This window comes from Eurypyga helias, unplaced genomic scaffold, assembly GCF_000690775.1.
Source record: "Eurypyga helias isolate BGI_N326 unplaced genomic scaffold, ASM69077v1 scaffold9402, whole genome shotgun sequence".
NCBI lineage: Eukaryota > Metazoa > Chordata > Aves > Eurypygiformes > Eurypygidae > Eurypyga > Eurypyga helias.
In genome coordinates, this window is record NW_010234051.1 from 1 (window position 1) to 20,278 (window position 20,278).

At 40.3% G+C, this 20,278-nt stretch overlaps 1 protein-coding gene across 1 annotated transcript in view; it reads left to right on the plus strand.

Moving 5' to 3' along the window:
* The first annotated feature begins 3,350 nt into the window (after positions 1-3,350).
* The window catches only part of GABPA (GA binding protein transcription factor, alpha subunit 60kDa), a 19,696-nt gene continuing 2,768 nt past the window's right edge, over positions 3,351-20,278 (plus strand). Inside the window, exons 1-8 of the mRNA XM_010161914.1 lie at positions 3,351-3,430; positions 5,045-5,189; positions 6,082-6,166; positions 9,445-9,690; positions 15,427-15,621; positions 16,390-16,446; positions 17,457-17,597; positions 18,692-18,884. Coding sequence (XP_010160216.1) covers positions 3,354-3,430; positions 5,045-5,189; positions 6,082-6,166; positions 9,445-9,690; positions 15,427-15,621; positions 16,390-16,446; positions 17,457-17,597; positions 18,692-18,884 — 1,139 coding nt within the window. The 5' untranslated portion in view covers positions 3,351-3,353. The remainder of the gene's footprint in view (positions 3,431-5,044; positions 5,190-6,081; positions 6,167-9,444; positions 9,691-15,426; positions 15,622-16,389; positions 16,447-17,456; positions 17,598-18,691; positions 18,885-20,278) is intronic.

Below are 20,278 nucleotides of genomic sequence, written 5' to 3' on the forward strand. Positions count from 1 at the left end.
GGTCAGGCAGCCGGCACCGGGGTCCGTGAGTCTTCTCCGGGGCGTAAAACCTTTCCGCCACTTGTAAAACTTACTTGGGGTGAAAACCTAAGAGGGTCGCCGGGATTTTGGGTAGTTTGCTTCCTGGCGTTCGGCCAGCTACGTTCAGCACAGCCACTTCTCCCAGTTCGGTTTTATTTTATAACTTCTGATTATTGGTAAGGAAGGAAAACACTCGAAATGTGGCATGAATCCGCCCCGTTTAGTGGTCCGCTGTCTTTGATGAAATCCTAACTGGCTGATAACTTGCAAATGCAATCTGTAAAGGAGTCTGCTGTGTTACCTGGTTTGTGTCGATATTTACGGATTCAAATAATGATAGGGATGGATAGTACCAAACGCTCCGTGAACACCAGAGCTTCTTTGGAGCACGAATATCTCCAGTGATTTGGTTTCGGTATCAACTGATGATGCATACGGGCTCCAGTAGTTGCCCCCACTTCACAATTACCTGATAGGAGAACAAATGCCAATTCTACTAGTAAAGTTTGTGCCCAAATCATGATGAGCTTGTTGCTTGCTTCATTCCTTGTGTGCTAGGGAAAAGATGGATCTTAACAGAACAATGGGACTCCTCCACTCAGATTGAAAGTGCAAAAGACAATGGAGTAGCACTGGTCTGTGGTGCAGGCATAAAAAAGGCTCTGCTGATTAGGTGCCTTCTCTTGCATTAGTGGAGGTCTGTGTTAGGCATTATGGTCAGATCCCTTGTTGGATAATGTAAGTCTTAAGGGCTTTTTAGGTTGAAGGAAAAATAAAACCAGAAACCAGTAGGCTGTATTTTCCACAAATCAAGCAGCGTTTTATATGTTCCTCCAACAAAATGTTGCTATTGTGAAAATGTTACCGTGCTGACCCTCCTAGCAAGCCAGGCTGTTTGTGTTCTCTTGTTTCTCAGCAGCCTTCAGGGCAGGCTGGGGAAGCTTAGTCCCATCTGCACCTATGTATGCTTTCAATCCCTGCATCATCCTGTAGCAGCAGATTTTGCTAGACTTCATGTGAACTGCTTGTATCATCAGCATTCGCTATTCTAGCATAGGAAAGCGTGAATAATTTTCCCCGTTTCTCTGAACTGTTAATGACTTTTACATGTTTTAATGATGTTATTCTTCCTCTTTCCACCCATCATCTCCCTTACTTGCATCTGTGCTCAATGGAACCATCTTTCTTCCTCTTGCTGTACCTGCTGTCTGTGCCTTCGCTCCCTTCTCCTACCTCCCCAGGGTAACCAGGAACGTAATAGAGCCTTCGAGATGCAATCACAAACCACCTTTGAAGAGTGAGTGAACAGTTACTAGACCAGCTGCCAATTTGGAGTTCAGTTCATAGGGACTTCAAAATGTCTTACCTAACTCTATACAGTTACTGTGCTGTTACAATATTTACTTACTTTGCATTTACTGATATTGAATATTTTCTGCCAGAAATCCTTCAATAGGGTGAGTTCTTTCTGCAGGTCTCCACAATTTTCTGAATAAATAACTTAGGAATATACCAAAGAACAGAGATCCTAGCCTAAACCCTTTTATGACTGTACACGTAAACTCCATCACGGGGGAAAAAAAAAAACCAACCAACCAACAAAACCACAACAGAACTTATTCCTGGTTTTGTGGGGTTTTAATCTGATTGCTAATACAGGAAATAATTTCCCCCTTTTTTTTATGATACCAGTTAGCTGTTTTGGAATTTTTCACCAAGGGACTTTGCTCAAACCTTCATTCTGAAAAATCTTTGAACAGTCAACATGATCACTTGTAACCATGCAGGTTGTCGGTTCTTTCAGATACTTAACTAAGCTTGCCTGGATTCTTCAGAAGTGTTGCTTCATTTTTCTCCATTTATTGTGAAGACGATACACAAGATTAAGGGATATGGGAGCTGGACTCCTGGGGCCCTGTTCAGTGGACACTGCCACTGCAGTTCAGCAGAACCTACCCTGGCAGTTAGGTGATTTTCACGGAGCCAGATCTGTGAGCAGGACAGGTTATGGTTTTGCTTCTAGTGGTGAGATACTGATGAGGCGCTGTTTATTACCTGCCTAGCCCTGGTAGCTTCTTACAGATTGACATGCAGTGCTTGATTTCTACCAAAACTAATTTTACGTCTTATTTTTTGAAGGAGATAGTAATTTCTTTAAACCTTTTCTGTTACAACTATACAACTTAGTTGATTATTGTTCCTTTTGAGAAGTTTTAAAATTTAATAAGATCCCTTATTAACTGTCTTTAATAAATTCTCTTAACAAACAGTTGGGCTTGGGATACAGTAGTCCCTTGGGAAAGAATGATTCCAGCATGGAAACCTTGCTAATCTGTTGTGGATATTTTTATAGTAGCATATTTTGCTTTTTCTACTGAGATTTCTTTTTTTTTTTTTTCCCCTCTGTACTCCTGCTTCTTAGTCCTTTTCCTGTGTGTTAGTGTTATTTGTTATAAACTGTTAATGTAATTTGGCCCAGTTCTTTGTCGTATGTATTTCATACTCATGGTGTATGGGATGGTTACTGAAACATGATAATATTATACAAATCTATGTCTTTACAAATCAAATGCTTTAATTCTTTCTTTCCCCCTTACATTCCAACAGACTTCAGTATTCTACAGGGTGTGAAAATCTGTGTTGTCAATGAGAATATCATCACAGAATAGCTCTCCTTTTAATTGCTAACATACTGCTTTCGTTTGGGACTTAATGAGATGCGTTCTTTATGCACATACCATTGAGTGATTGCCAGTGAGAGGGATGGGTGAAAAGATGGAAGACTCAATAAACACTTTATTCTTGAGTTTATTTACTTGTGAGGAAATGATGCATCTTCTGTCCAGCTTCCTGTTGCAGCATTTTATGTAAAAGGCTGCTTAAATCTCTAAGCAGCATCTTTCAACCTTGCTAGGAAGGTAGCATGGAGCTGAATCTAGGCGGCAAAATACGCGTAACTTTCGAAGAATTCTCAGTAGTTCTTTGCAAACAGCCACTATAAGCTGTAGCTGGCCCATAACAAAAACATTTGGTAAATTTGTATGCCTCCAAGAAAATCAGGCCCTGGGCTCGGTGCTCATGTCCGTTTATAGTCCTGGGCTTGCCCCTAGAATGTGTGTTGGAGGAACAGGTGTTGTCATCTGTTTTGTGAAATTTGGATTAACTTTTGGCTTTATTTTTTAGGTGAATTCTTGTCTTTAAAAAGTCATCCTGGTATTTGGTTTAAAAAGATGTTTGATAGGACACAACCCATCATCTAGTTTTGTTGGTCTGTGACTTACCAAAAAAAAATTCTCTTCTGTTCATAGCTGTGTTCTTAAGACACTTCAGCCATGACGAAGAGAGAGGCAGAGGAGCTGATAGAAATAGAAATCGATGGAACTGAGAAACAGGAATGCACTGAAGAAAGGTATGTACCCTCTTTGCTTTTTGGGGTTCTTACACAGCAATTAGTTTATTTGTTTCTTTAATTGATGTCAGATTTGTGGCTGCATGTGCTGAGTTGGGTTACGCAGATTTGTTGTTACGTATTGTGTGATGCTGCAGAGATCACCGTAGTTATGAAAGGAGTGCAAGTGTTTTCTGGCTAGGCGAAGGCAGTGACTTCAAACTGGCAGAAGTATCCAGCTCAGTATGATCTCTGTAACCCTGCTCTTGCTTCCACAGTTTTTCAACTTGCTTGCTGGATGCAACGTTCTTAGTTTTGCTTGTGCTCTCTTCAGTTTTTTCTCTTATCTAATTAAATGGTGGTTTTCTTGAAGTGGAACTGTAGCCACTATAGGAAACCAGTACAGTGCTATGGTATTTTTCAATCTCAATTGCTTAAATCCCAAACCATTTTGTTTATCTATTGCTGTGTTCTTAGTAATTCTCTTCTCATACTTTCATGTCTACATGTACATGCTGCAAACTTTTCAGCTTCGGTGTATCCTTCTGTAATTGAGGTGAACCTTTCGGTTTCTTCAGTCCATTACTTTACTCTTATACAGGGACGTTTGTTTTTAACAGAGCAGAAGTGATGTTTTGTATCTTTTGACTATATTGTTATTAGGGCCATTGAAATTGTAGGTACCAAAATCTTAATATCCTTTGACTGACTTACTCACTTCAAACGTGTTTTTTTCCTCCTAATACTTCCCTCCTAATTTTTAGAACTGTTACTGAAAGCGCAGAGAGGCAGTTAATGTGTTTGGTAGAAATAGCTGAGGCTGGTGGTTGACCTGCTCTTTAACAACCTGTTTCAGAAAATTCATTCAAACCCACTTATTAGTGTCTTCTTATTCTGAGCTCCTTGTATGTTTTTACTACTTAAAATTGACTATGTCTGTATACTTTAATTTCCTTCTGTGTGTTTGTAGAGAGACCAACTGTCTAAGGTCGTTGTTAAGACACGAGTCCCATAACGCTGATGTTTCTGAATGCCTGCGCCAATACTGTCACCATTTTAGTGCAGGACAACCAGGACACATGACTAATATTTCCCTCAAGGCTCCAAATTGCTGTAGTTCCTTCTGGTTGTCTCTTGTATGCATTATGCTTATCCTTTTGCTGACTGGTGAGAAGACATGGATGGTTACTCTATATGAGAGTGGATGTTTTTTCGTTCTTTTTTCCCTATCTGTTAAGTTTCTCTGTGTGTTTTTAACTTGAACATCTTTAAATACAGCCTAGGCAAGGCAAATAGGATGAGTTTATTCTACATGCAAGTTAATAATGTATAGGATACTAATCATGACTTAATCTCTTGAAAACAGTGATCTGAAAATAGTCTTGGTATTTAACCTAGCTTTTTAAACTGCAGCAGAAGAGTTGTAACTGCAAGAAGTGTTACACAACTGTAAAATCAATGGGACCAAATTTAGTCATTCACTTTCTACTCAAGCTAAGAGTTTTTCTGCATGGTATTACATTTCAGAGTCAATAAGACCTTTTATGTAGTTTACTTCTAGCTTTTTTTAAGCTTTCCTATACCTATTGTATTAACACATAGGTAATGATTTGTTGTATTAATTTGGTATTTAAGCATCGTTGAGCAAACCTACACCACAGCAGAATTTGTGAGTCAAGCTATTGACATCAATGAACCAATTGGAAATCTTAAGAAGTTGCTGGAACCCAGGCTGCAGTGTTCCTTGGATGCACATGAAATTTGCCTGCAAGATATCCAGGTAAACTGAAAGATTATGAAATATTTAACCTCTTAATGGAGAAGTGTTTTACATACTTCATCCCTTGCTTCCATAGTTGGTGGAATTCGCGCTTCTTTTGGTATACAAATTACACTTAAGAGTTTAATTTTATGTCAGGTTCACTATCATCACACTCTTTAATATGTACACAGCAATTCAGTGTGAATAAAATCAAAATACTTTTGGGGTCCTTGGGTTGAGGGTAAGAAAGCAAAACAATACAGGTGAAAGAAGAATGAGGTCAATGACAATACTATCTTCTTTTGAGGTAGCCCACATCATCTGTTACTGCCTGAACTTTGAGTCTAATCTCATTTTGAGTGAATAAAGCGAGAAGGTTTTTATACTGTTGAGGGGCCTAGATAACAAAATGTTCCTCAAGAAATTCCCACCACCCCCAATTATTACACACATTGCCACATGTTAGACAGTGTAGCTGTTTCACGTTGTGCTTAGGTGCATGCTTTATTTGTAGTTATAATCAGACATCTGTGGCTCCTGCAGAAACAACAGGGAGAATACTGCTTTAAAGACAAGAATTTTTAGGAAGGTGTTAAAAACTGAGAAAAGGAACTGTAGATACTTTTTCACAAAGTGAAGGTACTTCCAGGTATTACATTGGGATTTTTAAGTGAAAAAATGTTATCGTAAGAGAAACTACCTTAAACAGACCAGAATGATGAGTTTCAAAATTCTGATTAAATTCTTTCTGTCATGTACTATGTCCACATAGTACTAAAAATACCTGCACGCTTTTTCAGAAAATTTGCTGCAGACACTGGGTGTTTCTGAAGTTTAAAGGAGAGTAAGTTTCTTATAACTGTGAGACCAATATGTATTTTTAATTTTTTTTTTCCCTTCTTTTATCAAGCTGGACCCAGATCGAAGCCTTTTTGATCAAGGAGTGAAAACAGATGGAACAGTGCAACTCAGTGTGCAAGTAATATCTAGGCAAGGTAAGCAATTATGTTTGTCTGTTGTACCAAGAAATTAATATTGCAGGCGTGCTTGTCAGCAAACCTAATACCCTACTATTTATGGCTGTATAATTGAGAAAATCACTGAATGGTTACATAGTTTCAGAGTGTTTCTTTCCTTGTGTCATTATAAGTAGTAGTAATTAAAATAAATTTCATGGACTGGTGCTATTTGAAATGTTTTTTACAGTAAATTCCAGTGCTGGGTGTATGACAGAGGTTGAAATCTTTTTATGGGAAAACTTTGGAGGTGGAAGATCTGGCTGGCCGTCTGTCACCTGAAGGGATCTCTTCTTGAATTTTCTACTTCCTTTCTACTGAATTAACAGAGTAGAGGCAAGCTTGAATGAAATACTTGCCACACTTTTTTCAGATGAACTGCAGGAGACAGAGATACTGGATTGAGCGGGCTAGAATGAGAGCAGTAGTCTCTGACAGGTATTGGTTTGAGCAGGAGGAGAGGACCTGCGTTATGGAGGTGGACAGTGTAGTTTTGCTTTCTGTTTGCTGTTTGCAGAGTATACAAGCAGGCAAGTCCAGTTCAGACCTGCCGTTCAAGTCATTCACTTACCACTTACACAAACTTAAATGATTCAAGGCTGTGTTTGTGAACGGAAGTGTCTGTAGCTCTGCTGTTAGTGTTGAGCGCCGTTCTGTCTGTTGGGTGCACACAAAGCACACCTGCAAGATTAACATTTTCCCAAACAGATGCTGTTTCCCCTAAGTTTAAACACTTAACTGTCATAGAGGTTAGTGTCTAGCTGCTTTGAGAATTTCTGAGCATATGTGTGTAGCTGTACTATAGTACAGATTTTGGGACTAAGTGGTAGTTAAGCCCAGAAGATTCTTTGGATTTAGGTAGCTGATGTCCGAAGTCCTGTTTTAGGTGTGTAACTCCTCATTTAACTGTGGTTTCTAAACTGTCTTTTGCAATAACTAGGTTTTTATTATTTTTTATGTGTAAAGGAACTATTCGTAAGTGTACTGAAACATACTGATTTAGATTAAAGGTGCAGTTTGACTCATGTCCTGTCTCTGGCTGTGGTAAATACTAGACATTCCAAGGAAAAAAAAAAAAACCACCCAAAACCCGGGTTGCCTGTAGGTCAATCTTAACCCAAGTATATTCTCTAGCTTCAGACAATTAGCAGTGAAGGGGCTTGTACTGGCAACATCTTGACATGTCTTGATAGCTAACGACCTTGAGTTTTTGTGGGTTTTGTACCAGTTTATACTCACTTCTGGGGTGCATGATGTTGTCACTTGATGTTCCACAACCGTCCAAGGAAGACTAGAAATCTATTTTCTTAAGCAGTAGGTAAAGGCAGAGATGTGAGAAGAGGTGCAGACAGACCCAGTGAATTAATGTTCATTTAACATTGATGTAGGTTAGGTGGCAGGCTGTTATTTCACAACGTTTTTACTTTTAAGCTGATTCCTCTACAGAGAGTCATCACTTTGATCTCCATGTTTGCATTATGGATAAAGCAGTAGAGTCACAGTTCTTTTGGCGTGTAGTTATTTGACAGACAGTGAATTATTTTGTTGAGCAGTAGTAAACTGTTCCTCTCTAGAAGCTTTTTTCTTTACTTTCTTTTTTGAAGATCAAAAATAGAATCTTAACCCTTAGTGTTTTCCCTTACTCATTTCTATCTGACACTAAAACAAGCCTGTGCTGTGCATGTTAATCTTACATGACCTGGATAAAACACTTACTCTCCTAAGTAAGGAACTTGTTTGCCTCTTCACCTGATCAACCACTTACTGATTGCCTACATCTATTTTCACTTTCTTAATTTCATATTGCTGCATGTTGTACTTACGGTCTTTGCAGTGTTCCCTTTCTACTAGTTTTCTCAAGCTGAATTACTTCTAAGGTCTAGAGGAATGCTTGTCTTAAAAAAACTTGGTTTATTCTTACTTGTCTTACTTGTAAGTATTCCATTTGTTTTCCCTTGTAAATCACAGAATCACGGAATGGTTTGGGTTGGAAGGGACCTTAAAGACCATCTAGTTCCAACCCCCCTGCCATGGGCAGGGACACCTTCCACTAGACCAGGTTGCTCAAAGCCTCGTCCAGCCTGTCCTTGAAGACAGCCAGGGATGGGGCATCCACACCTCTGGAAAACCTGTTCCAGTGCCTCACCACCCTCTCCATGAAGAGAGAATGGATTGTGGTTTTAGCTTTTAAGACCACCACCTACGGAAGTTACCATCTCTTGAGCTTTAATATGGATTAGGTGGGAGGGACACAAAGTAGTACTGTATGGCACAAGATACTGAAGTTATTCTGCACATGTGGTGTCCTGTGAATCCTACTTTCAACTGCCAAACCCCAGTCAAGGTTTTCCAATTCATAATAAAATAGAATTTTACAGATCTTTTTCTTTTTTTATGTGCAAATATGTTTGATAAAAATCTCTGAAGGAAGTTTGGTTATTAGTTATTATAATGGCAATTACGTCACAAAATTGAAATAATTTTTTTCTATAGAAGATGTTATAATGATAATTAAAATCTTCTATACAATGTCAGCAATTTGGTGAGGCACCAGATGGGCAATATACCTCCTCAGAAGACAGCAGAGAAGGTGGTGATACAAAGCATTAGTAGAATGTGTTCTTTACTGCTGCAGAATAGATATGGGCAGATCTTCCAACTCCATGGTCTAGTATTTGAAATGGTGGATATAAAACCAAGCCATGAATCGCTGGTGAAGTTTAAAACATGAAGAATTTTCAAATTTTCTTTTAGCTTGCTGTTGAACATATTGCCTCTTGAAAGGTACTGAAAGAAAACGTTAACTCCCAGAGATGTCGGGGAAATAATGTGAAGGTTGACAGAAGTGCCTCTTGGTTGGGCAAAAGAAGTGGATACATGTTCTGGGTTTTTTTGGACTTGCTTTTTTTTTATTATTTTGGTTTGGTATATTTCTTACAGAACAAAATACTTGTTACTTATGCCTACCTGCCGAGCATTCCGTTCAAGATACGTGAAGCGGATCACGTAAGCAGAACAGGAAGCTGTAATACCGGGAAAGGACAGAGGGACAGCTTTTTTATTGACCTTACTAAAGTATATACTGTGTAATAGAACATGTCATTCTAATTTAGGACACCTGCAAAAATTTGATGCTTTTGTGTCATGCTTCTTTCCTAAGTATGCTAACACTTCTTAATCAGAAGATTTTAAAGCAATGTGTTTTTCATATTTGCATTGCTGTCTTCAGGTTTTATATTTGTTCTTTCTATACCTAGGGATTGAACCCAAGTTAAACATCCTTGAAATTGTGAAGCCTGTGGAGACTGTGGAGGTAGTGATTGATCCAGATGCTCATCATGCAGAGGCTGAAGCTCACCTTGTTGAGGAAGCTCAAGTAATAACATTGGATGGAACAAAACATATTGCAGCAATTTCAGATGAAACCTCTGAACAAGTGACACGATGGGCTGCAGCACTGGAAGGCTACCGAAAGGAGCAGGAGCGCATTGGAATACCCTACGGTAATAATATGTGACTCTGTATCTGTGTGTTCAGGTAGGGGATGGGTTCTTCTGTTCGTTTGGGTGATTGGTGTTTTTTCATAAGTGATAAATATCTTGATATCAGAAAAATGTGCTAAAATGCCTTCCCAGAAAGAATAAAATTTTAAATGTTACCTGAGTTGACGTTTTAGGGACTTGGGTTGAAATAAAGTACCACTGAGTTCTGTGTTATGATATAGTTGGAGGTGTCTGAGAATAAAGAATCTTACTAAGATTCTTACGTAGTCCCCAAAAAAGCCTTCCCCCCAACATTTATAAATATACACTTTAACTGGCCTCTTTGGCTGTTTTTTCTTTCAAAGAGCCATGAGGCTTGGTTCTGTGAAGTTCTCTGAAATTCTTCATCTGAGATTATTCTTTGAATGTTTTCAAAAGACATTGTTACACTAAATATCAAGTTCAGTCAGTAAATAATCATAATCGAGAAAGGTAGTGGTTCAGTATCTTCCTTACAGGTTTCTCTGTTTTGCTGCAAATGGAAGATTAGCTTTTAGCAGGTCTTCCAAATGTTGTGACTTTGTGTTATGTTTTGGTAGGTTTTCTTAGAGATTCCAATTTCTTAGCTGTTGAAGGTATTCTTCCTAAGAGAATCCATAAATTTGGTACCATTGCAAAGGTCCCTAGGAAGAAGGAATATGTTAATTGGTATGAGAAATAAAGCCAGAAAAGGGAGCAGCAGAAAGCTGGAAAACCATGGAACTGGTTAGAGAAAGTAATGATTCATGTTACCTTGCAGATTATGTTCTGTCCATGAAAACAAGTTAAAGCAACTTTTTGATGAAAATTCCCTGCTGATAACATTTTGAAGAACAAAACCTTTTGAAGTGGCTTTTCCCTAATTATTACACTGTGTGGTTTTAGGTAGCATCAGTGAAAAATGGTGCAGTGTTACTGTCCTTTATGGACAGTAATGGAATTTGTGGCTCCTAGTTGATGTTTATAGATTTAGAAAGCCTTGCTTTCTTTAATTCTTAAAATGAAAACTTGTCAAGATGACAACTGTTTGGGGTATTGTCATTTAAAAATACATAATTGTTCTGCTCCTGGTTTTTGCCCTTGGGTCAGGGGAAGTAAACATACCTGCTTTAGTTTTGATTTCGAGTTTTTACTCATTGACATGTTTTAGTATAAATAAAGAAAAAACAGGAGAGAGAAGAAGGGGAGGGAGGGGAGATAAAGTGATGTAAAAGCAATCACTCATCCCCAGCAGACGGTTGCCCGGCCAGCCTCCATGCAAGGGCTACTTTGGAAAAACTGCCCCTGGGTTTTGTTGCTGCTGTCGTACGTATGGAATACATCTTTTGTTACTTGGCGTCAGCTGTCCTGCCTGTGTCTGCTCCCAGTTTCTTGTGCACCCCAAGCCGACTCGCTGGGGTGGCCAAGAGAAACAGCGACGACTGTGTGTGGGAATCCAGTATTCTCTGACCAGGTTCCTTTAGATATTCCATGCGTGGAGGGTGTAATGTTTAATGTCAAATTTGCTTGACAATGGTTGATGTTGCGTGGGGTTTCTGATTTAGCAGTGATACTTTTGTATTGTGCTTTTAGTATAATTTGTAAGTTACACCTAGAAAAATACAGCAGTTGCAGTACACTGTTCAGTCACAATACCAATGCAATTCCCATTACCGTTCTCTATATAATACACTCACCATCACAGTATCAGGTGTTCCCAGCTGCTGGGAAGGTGTATGTGGGTTGAAACCAGCCAGAGCCCGTTGCTCCCTTAGAAATCCCTTAGATTTTGCTAGTTGTCTAGTTTGTGTACTCTGTGTGCCGTCGCAAGGGTTTTTGCCTTCTGTGACAATGGGACGTTCTTTGGGGACTATAACCTGTTAGGGAGGGATGGTATCCACCTGTCTAGAAGAGGCAAGGGGATCTTTGGCAGTAGGCTGGCCAGCTTAGTGAGACAGGCTTTGTGGTGGGATAGCATGACTGGAATGCTGTCATGGATGGCTGCATGCTTTTCAGAAAAGACAGACCAGCGAGGTGGTGGAGTTGCTCTTTATGTGAGAAAGAACTGGAATGTATCGAGCTCTGCCGAGGGGTGGATGAAGTATGAGTCGAGAGCTTATGGGTAGGAATTAAGGGGCAGGCTAATATGGAGGACACTGTCGTGGGTGTTTACCCATGAGGCCTTCTGCAGACAGCTGGAAGTAGCCTCACGCTCACAGGCCCTGGTTCTTATGGGAGACTTCAACCACCCTGATATTAGTTGGAAGAACCACACAGCTGGACATGCACAGTCCAGGAGATTCTTGCAGAAGATTGATGACAACTTTTTGACACAGGTCGTGGAGGAGCCAACAAGAAGAGGGGTGCTGCTGAGACTTGTGCTGATAAACAAAGACTGGTTGGGGATGTGAAAGTTGGGGGCAGCCTTGGTGGCAGTGACCACATGATGGTGGACATCAGGATCCTGCATGGAAGAAGTAGGGTAGTAAGTAGGATTAGAACTCTGAGCTTCAGGAGTGCAAACTTTAGCCTCTTCAAAGACCTACTTGGAGGAGTCCTGTGGGTTAGGGCTCTGGAAGGTAGGGGGGCCCAAGAGAACTGGCTAATATTCAAGTGACACTTCCTTCAGGCTCAAGAGTGGTGCATCCCTATGAGTATGAAATCAAGCAGAGGAGTCAGGCAGCCTGCAGGGATGAGCAGGGTGCTTTGGAAAAAACTTAAGTTGAAGAAGGAAGAGGAAGCTTACAGAATGTGGAAAATGGGAATGACCATTTGGGAAGTGTATAGGAATGTTGTCAGAGTATGCAGGGATGCAATGAGGAGTGCTAAGGCCCACTTAGAATGAAATTTGGCAGGGGACATCAAGGACAACAAAAAGGGCTTCTACAAGTACATCAGCAGCAAAAGGAAGACTAGGGAGAATGTGGGCCTGCTGCTGAATGGGGAGGGTACCCTGGTGACGGAGGATACAGAGAAGGCGGAAGAAGTACTGAATGCCTTCTTTGCTTCCATCTTTACTGCCAAGGCTGGCTGTTAGGGATCCCAGATGCTGGAGGTAAGAGACGTAGTCTGGAGTAAGGAAGACTCTCCCTTGGTTGAGGAGGATCAGGTTAGAGATCAGCTAGGCAAGCTTGACACCCACAAGTGATGGGATGCACCCACAAGTGCTGAGAGAGCTGGCAGATGTTATTGCTAAGCCATTCTCCATCATCTTTGAAAGATTCTGGAGAAAAGGATTGGTGCCTGAGGACTGGAGAAAAGCCAATATCACTCCAGTCTTCAAAAAGGGCAAGAAGGAAGAGCCGGGAAATTACAGGGCAGTCAACTTCATCTCACTCCCTGGAAAAGTGATGGAACAGCTCATTCTGGATGTCATCTTCAAGCATCTGGAGGAAAAGAAGGTTATCAGGAGTAGTCAACATGGATTCACTAAGGGAAAATCTTGCTTGGCCAATCTGGTAGCCTTCTGTGATGGCATGACTAGCTGGGTGGGTGAAGAGAGAGCAGTGGATGTTGTCAACTTCGACTTCAGCAAGGCTTTTGGCACTGTCTCCCGTAACATCCTCATAGGTAAGCTTAGGAAGTGAGGGATAGATGAGTAGACAGTGAGGTGGATTGAGAACTGTCTGAATGGCAGAGCTCAGAGGGTTGTGACTGGTGGTGCAGAGTCCAGCTGGAAGCTTGTTGCTAGCAGGGTTCCTCAGGGGCCAGTACTGGGTCCAGTCCTGTTTAACGTCTTCATCAGTGACCTGGACAAAGGGATGGAGTGTACCCTCAGCAGGTTTGCTGATGATACCAAACTGGGAGGAGTGGCTGATACGCCAGCAGGCTGTGCTGCTGTTCAGCGAGACCTGGACAGGTTGGAGAGGTGGGCGGAGAAGAACCTAATGAGGTTCAGCAAGGGTAAGTGTAGGGTCCTGCACCTGTGGAGGAATAACCCCATGCACTGGTACAGGCTGGGGGCGACCTGTTGGAAAGCAGCTCTGCAGAGAGTGACCTGGGAGTGCTGGTGGACAGCAAGTTAATCGTGAGCCAGCCATGTGCACTCGTGGCCAGGAAGGCCAATGGGATCCTGAGGTGTGTTAAGGAGAGCGTGGTCAGCAGGTCGAAGGAGGTCATCCTCCCTCTCTACTGTGCCCTGGTGAGGCCACCTCTGGAGTACTGTGTCCAGTTCTGGGCTCCCCTGTTCAAGAAAGAGAGGGAACTACTGGAGTTGAGTCCAGAGGAGGGCTACAAAGATGATTAGAGGACTGGAACATCTCCCTTATGAGGAAAGGCTGAGAGAGCTGGGTCTGTTTAGCCTGGAGAAGACCGAACGGGCATCTCATCAATGCTTATAAATATCTACAGGATGGGTGTCAAGAGGATGGGACCAGACTCTTCTCAGTGGTGCCCAGAGACAGGACAAGGGGCAGTGGGGACAAACTGGAGCACAGGAAGTTCTACCTGTACTTGAGGAAAATCTTTGAGGGTGCCAGAGCACTGAACAGGCTGCCCAGAGAGGTGGTGGAGTCTCCTTCTCTGGAGACTTTACAAAGCCACCTGGACTTGTTCCTGTGTGATCTACTCTAGGTGATCCTGCGCTGGCAAGGGGGTTGGACTAGGTGATTTCCAGAGGTCCCTTCCAACCCCTACCACCCTGTGACTCATTCTGTGTTGGAATGAGCAATGTAGCCACTCCCCCCATGCTGGTCTGGCTGACTGAGGGAGACATTTACACCACCAGTTCATCTGCTCAGTGGTGTATAGCTGTTACCTAAAAGGCCACCCTCTGCCTCCTTTTTGTTGAGATGTCAGCTTCTTTGCATTATTATCTGAGAAATATAGGCACCTTGCCCCTGCCCATCTCCTCTGAGCCTTCCTCCATTGTAGGTGTTTATTTGGCGAGTCATGTTCCACCCCTAGGGCTTTAGTCCGTCACACCCAGACTCTGCAAGCACTGCTCAGCGGTAGCTAAAACACTGGTGTGTTACCAACGCTGTTTTGGTCATCAGCCTAAAACATGGGACCATATGGGCTGTGATGAAGGAAGTTAACTCCCTCTCAGCCAAACCTAGTAGGTTGGTGATTTTAAATAATTTAGAAACTGGGGTAAGGTAAATGAGAGTTCAGAATGTAATATTTCATCATAATCACATCTGGTCAGCATATTTGAGTGAAGAGCATCCTGGTGTGAGAGAGACTAGTCTTTTTTTTTTTTTTTTTTTTTTAAACTAAATGCCTATGGAAAAAGAAAAGTAATTATTTTCTGTGTTTGAGCAATGTCGGGCATCGTTCTGGTGTAAAAGCTTTTGCTAAAGAAAATCCTGGGTGTGTCCTTTGTATCTCCCCACCAAGCTACATCAGTCCTTCATCATTTGAAGAGGAGTCAACTTTCTGTTCAGGCAGATTCAGTCACAGTAACTACACTTGCTGGTGTTACGTGTTTACTTTTATGGAACTTACTGTGTAACTGAAAACATAACCACCGTTGGGCTTTAACTGAATAGCGGCGCTGACTGGCCTAGAAGCAGGCTCTTTTTAAAACTTAATTAGATAACAAGAATCCCTCTAAATACAGTTGTTTTTAAATGCCTCCAGGAAAGGTCATACAAGAAAATGCTCCTGTTTGAATGCTGTGGATTGGTAGATGCTTGCATTTCGTTCTTCTTGTCAGTTACAATAAGCACAAGCTCGGTGTCCTCCGTGAGGACAGTGCATAATGGGGTGATTTTCAGCTTTCTCTCTTTTTTTTCTCAGACCCAGTGCAGTGGTCGACAGACCAGGTACTCCACTGGGTGGTCTGGGTGATGAAGGAGTTCAGCATGACTGACATTGACCTCAGTGCCCTCGGCATTTCTGGGCGGGAGCTCTGCAGTCTCAGTCAGGAAGACTTCTTTCAGCGCGTCCCGCGGGGAGAAATCCTCTGGAGCCACTTGGAACTTCTTCGAAAGTGTATGGAGATTTTTCTGTAACTCATTTTACTTGTTTCTCCTCAACCCTTCTCTCCCTCTTATTTTTTCCTTGGTTTCTTTAAAGATGAAACCAATAGTGAGCAGTTGTTTCTCCTCTGTTTAATACTGGCAGTAAAGATGAGCACGTCAGTACAAGACGACAGGCAGTATTAGTGAGAATGTCTGCTGACATGAAACATGTCTGTATACTAAATCCAGTTGCCTGTCTTTCATCAAACTTTATAACTAATAGGGAGGAAGTAGTGACTGATGATTCCTCCTTTGTTTAATTAAAGATTTTTGGTTCATGCATCTCCTGAATTTGAGAGTTTTATAATTAAATATCGATTGCGAATTATTTAATGTACATTTCAGTCCTGTAGAAATGGAGATTGTCAAGCATAGGCAATTAAATCCTTAGATTGCACACAACTGATAAGCGATGTGTTGTATGTGCATAATACAATAATATATACATGCATTTCAGATTTACCATGCTTCGATGTAACTTGACAGAATAAAAACTATTTCCATCTTCATTTACATGATATAGCTAATTCACTGTGTACATCCTTATTTCTGAAAATTGAATGACAGATGTTAATTGCCTCTGTTCATGAGACTGTGAGCTGTGCATGTCTCTTGCAAACCGATACCAATTTTTGACTTTTTTTTCCTCTACAAAATATGAAAGTGTTTGCTCTTCAGGTAGCTTGGTATTTGTGGGTTAAATAAAAAGTTACTCTTTTTTTTTTTTCCTACTTTGCAGATGTGTTGGCTAGCCAAGAACACTCTGGAGAAATAGCAACTGTTACTATTGATCAGCGTAAGTACTTCTGTCAGCAGTTAATTCACACAATTATCTGTTTGCAGATTTAGCACTGGACTTTTGGTTCAGCATTGTCGTAGTACATTTAGAAAATCACTGGAGGGAGTAGTTTTCCTTGGTGAGGGGAAAAGGGCATATTTTAAACTTCAAAGCAGAATGTTGGTTTTCTCGATATTTTGTTATTCGCTGAAAGGTGGTGTATGACCAGAACTACTCTCTTGAGATAAGATGTCTAGGATACATATTTGAGGTCTTAAGTCGTTCTGGTTTTTTTTAGGTTATGTATTGCATTAATGAATGGATATATTAAAATGTTATGATTTCTCAAAAGAATGCGTTTCTAAAAATTGAAAGGGATTGTGGAAGAGAGGACTTGTTCAGAAACCAGTACTAAAAAAAAATACATTAAAGTGACTTGCCAGTTATTTGAAACTCATTCTTCCAGCTGAAGCAGTGTCATCAATTATTAAAATGAATCCATTTTCAGAAGACTTGTGAGCAGCTTATATGTTAAATAGGTAGACCTTGCATTACACCCTGGGTTTGTGTCTAGGTGAAGCCAGCTAGAGTGAGGCATTTGCATCCTCTTACACCATTGCAATAGAAGGGTGTTTAGTTGCTGTTGGTGTAGCAGGTGTGGAGGGTTGTACAGTGACTGCAGAGAGAAGTGCATTAGGGTAGATCATACGGGAATAACTTAAAGATGAAAACAAAGGCATGTGAGGGTTTTTTTATGGAAACATATAATACATATGGTAGTGAACTGCAGCTGATGTTTTATCTGTAATGTGGCATCTCTAGTACAAGTCTAAAACCACAACTTCCACTGTAAGAAGTAAAAAGTCTTTAAATTATTCTTAGCATTGTGACTTTTTACAGTGTATCTTTTTAGCAAAGGAATAAAACTAGCTCCTAGATGTTATGATAATAGAGGTAATAAATATTTTATGCCTATTTCTGTGCCAGCAATTTATAATTGATGATCTGCAATGTTCTCTGCTTTACAGCTGTGCAGATTATTCCAGCATCTGTACAGCCTGCTACCCCAACCACCATTAAAGTAATAAACAGCAGCGCAAAGGCAGCTAAAGTACAGAGAGCTCCGAGGATCTCTGGGGAAGATAGAAGTTCCCCTGGGAACAGAACAGGTATTATCTCCATTATTTTTAAATGCAAATGCAGCAGACGATCGTTAATTTGAATTGCAGTTTTGTAGAGCACCTCTTCATCACTCTAAATGTGAGGTTTGTACCAAGTCCATGTGGTGTGAAGGGGACTATATTTACAAACTGTGTCACAAGCACACGCAGACCTGGCAGGTTGGTGAGCTTACACAGTCACCATGTTAATGCGGTGCCACAGCTTTTGAATCCTGCAGTAAATGAGAAGCATAAAATTCTTTTTCTTCCTGTCACTTAACAGTCTGTCCTTTCAAACCACTGCATAACATTTATTCTTTATGTTATTTTTTCTTGCTGTCATTTTTGCTTTTGTTCTCTCCACTGTTGTGACTTTTCCTGTTAAATCCTTTCCTTCCCCGTGAATTGTTCTAAACTCCTCGTAAAAGTCTATGATGATGTCATTCAGGATTCTTAGGCCAAGATTTTATCAGCTGACATCAGTGGGGAATGCTCTGTCTTTCTCCCTTTTAGACATTGGGTCTGCTATCTGTATCTCTTTGGGAATTTAGAAATTTAACTGCAGATAACTCGAGTTAAAGAGAAATCTTAATGACTGGACACAAAAGATGTTATGTTGATATAAGCTGAAGTATGGGGTTTTCTTTTTTTGTATTTCTAATATTTCGTGTTGAAAATTGGAGACTAAGCTATATTTTGAAAAAACTACTTCTGTTACATATAAATTTTTATGTGTATGTGCTTGAAGAGGAATAAGCAGCTCTTGCTAGATCTGTTCTATTTCAGGGTTAGGTGTGTGTCTAAAACACTGTGTCGTGTTGCACAAGTTTGGGTTTTTTTCTTAAGTTCTAGGTACAAATTTATGAGAAATCATGATTTATTTTTTCCTGTATTCACCAGTTTCTTTTTTAATAGACTAATACTGATGTCTTTGCCAGAAAATGTTTACAGGAGAATGATTAGAGGAAATTAATTAAGTCCAAGTTTCCTTTCCATCACATATTCTATGTTGGTCTGCTCTAATATTGGTTGAAAGTTTTTAGCTCTGAGGGGAATGTAAAAAGGATTACTTGACATGGATCCTGTCATCCCTATTTCAACAGGAAACAATGGCCAAATCCAGTTGTGGCAGTTTTTATTAGAACTTCTCACTGACAAAGATGCTCGGGACTGTATTTCGTGGGTCGGTGACGAAGGAGAGTTTAAACTGAATCAACCTGAACTGGTTGCGCAAAAATGGGGACAGCGGAAAAACAAACCCACGATGAACTATGAGAAGCTCAGTCGGGCTTTGAGGTAAGAAACTTTGGAAACTGCTCAGGTACGAAGTGGTTTGCTTCACTTGGCTACTTTATTTTATCTGTCATAATGCCAGGCTTGTGGCTTTTTTAGTGAAGGTACAAAAATGTCTTCTGAAGCTACTCCTTCCCATCAGATCCTGCTAGTCTTAGGGGTGAGGTGTTTGGTGGCTGGGTGGGGGTTTTGCGGTGCTACATTTTTTTTTGTTTTTGTTTGTTTTTTTAAGAAGATAGTACAACAGCTTCTTGAACACTTGAAAATACAGTTTTCTTTTTTCAAGATTATTGAACCTTGGCATGACTTAATATGGGTAGCTCACTTACATAAAAAAAAGATAAATTTCTGAATCTTCAGCATTTATGCTTTCAGTAGTGTGCCAAGTAATGTTCATTATTGGTGAAAGATACAGAAATACATGAATACTCTGAATTATTGACTTATATTTTACAGTTTACTTGTTCGTGTTCCTCTTGCTTTTGTTACAGTATAAAGCAGATACTTTTATGTAATTATGTGTTTGTTAGTATTTTTCTGTGTTACAAAACCTTTTCTAAGGTCAAATATTCATTGATCCTTTCCATTGTTCCTCATGGTAACGATGTTAAATTTAAAAATACAGTTACCGGTAGGTTTCAACAGTTGTTGTGATTCTAACACGGTGAACTTCTGTCATCTGAAGAAGTGGGAGCATTTCAGGCTGTCTCCATTCCATCATGATTTTGTAGTTTGACACTGATTGGTAAAAGGGACTTGCATTGGTGAATCACAGTAGGTGATGTGCTTGAGGATGGAGGAAGAATGCAAGTACCTGAATTTTAGATTTCTTTTTTCCCCTAATTCTTTGGGTGTCTGGAATGATTTGAAGATTCATCCAAGTTCTCTGAAATCATTAAGATTGAACTTTAATTTCTTATTGTGATATGTCTAAATCTATTTCCCTTTATTACCTTTCAAGAAAGGTATTTATTGCCTAATGCTGCAAATATTTAAGCCGTTTTAAGAACTTCTTATATGAGTGAGGCTGCGTGTTGGCTGCAGTCTGAGATCAAAGATTTACTTTTCAGCATTTCCACTTTTGGCTGTTATTTTTCAAAAAGGAAGTAAACTCACCTAGCATTGTTTAAAAAAAAATCAAACTTTATTTAAAAATACCTTTATGAGAAATGATGGTGAGTTACCGTATGCTGGCTTTCTTTAGTCTTTTAGGGAGAATTTAAAGAACAGTAATATGCATAATGTTGAATGAGTACTTTCACTGGGGGAGATCAGTGTCTAGAAGACCATGAATGGCATAGAGCCTGCAAAGAATGACTGCTGGGTTACCTCATTTATGTGAACAAGAGGCATCAGAAGACAGTGTCAGGCACCAAGTACACAGCTTAACTGCACTC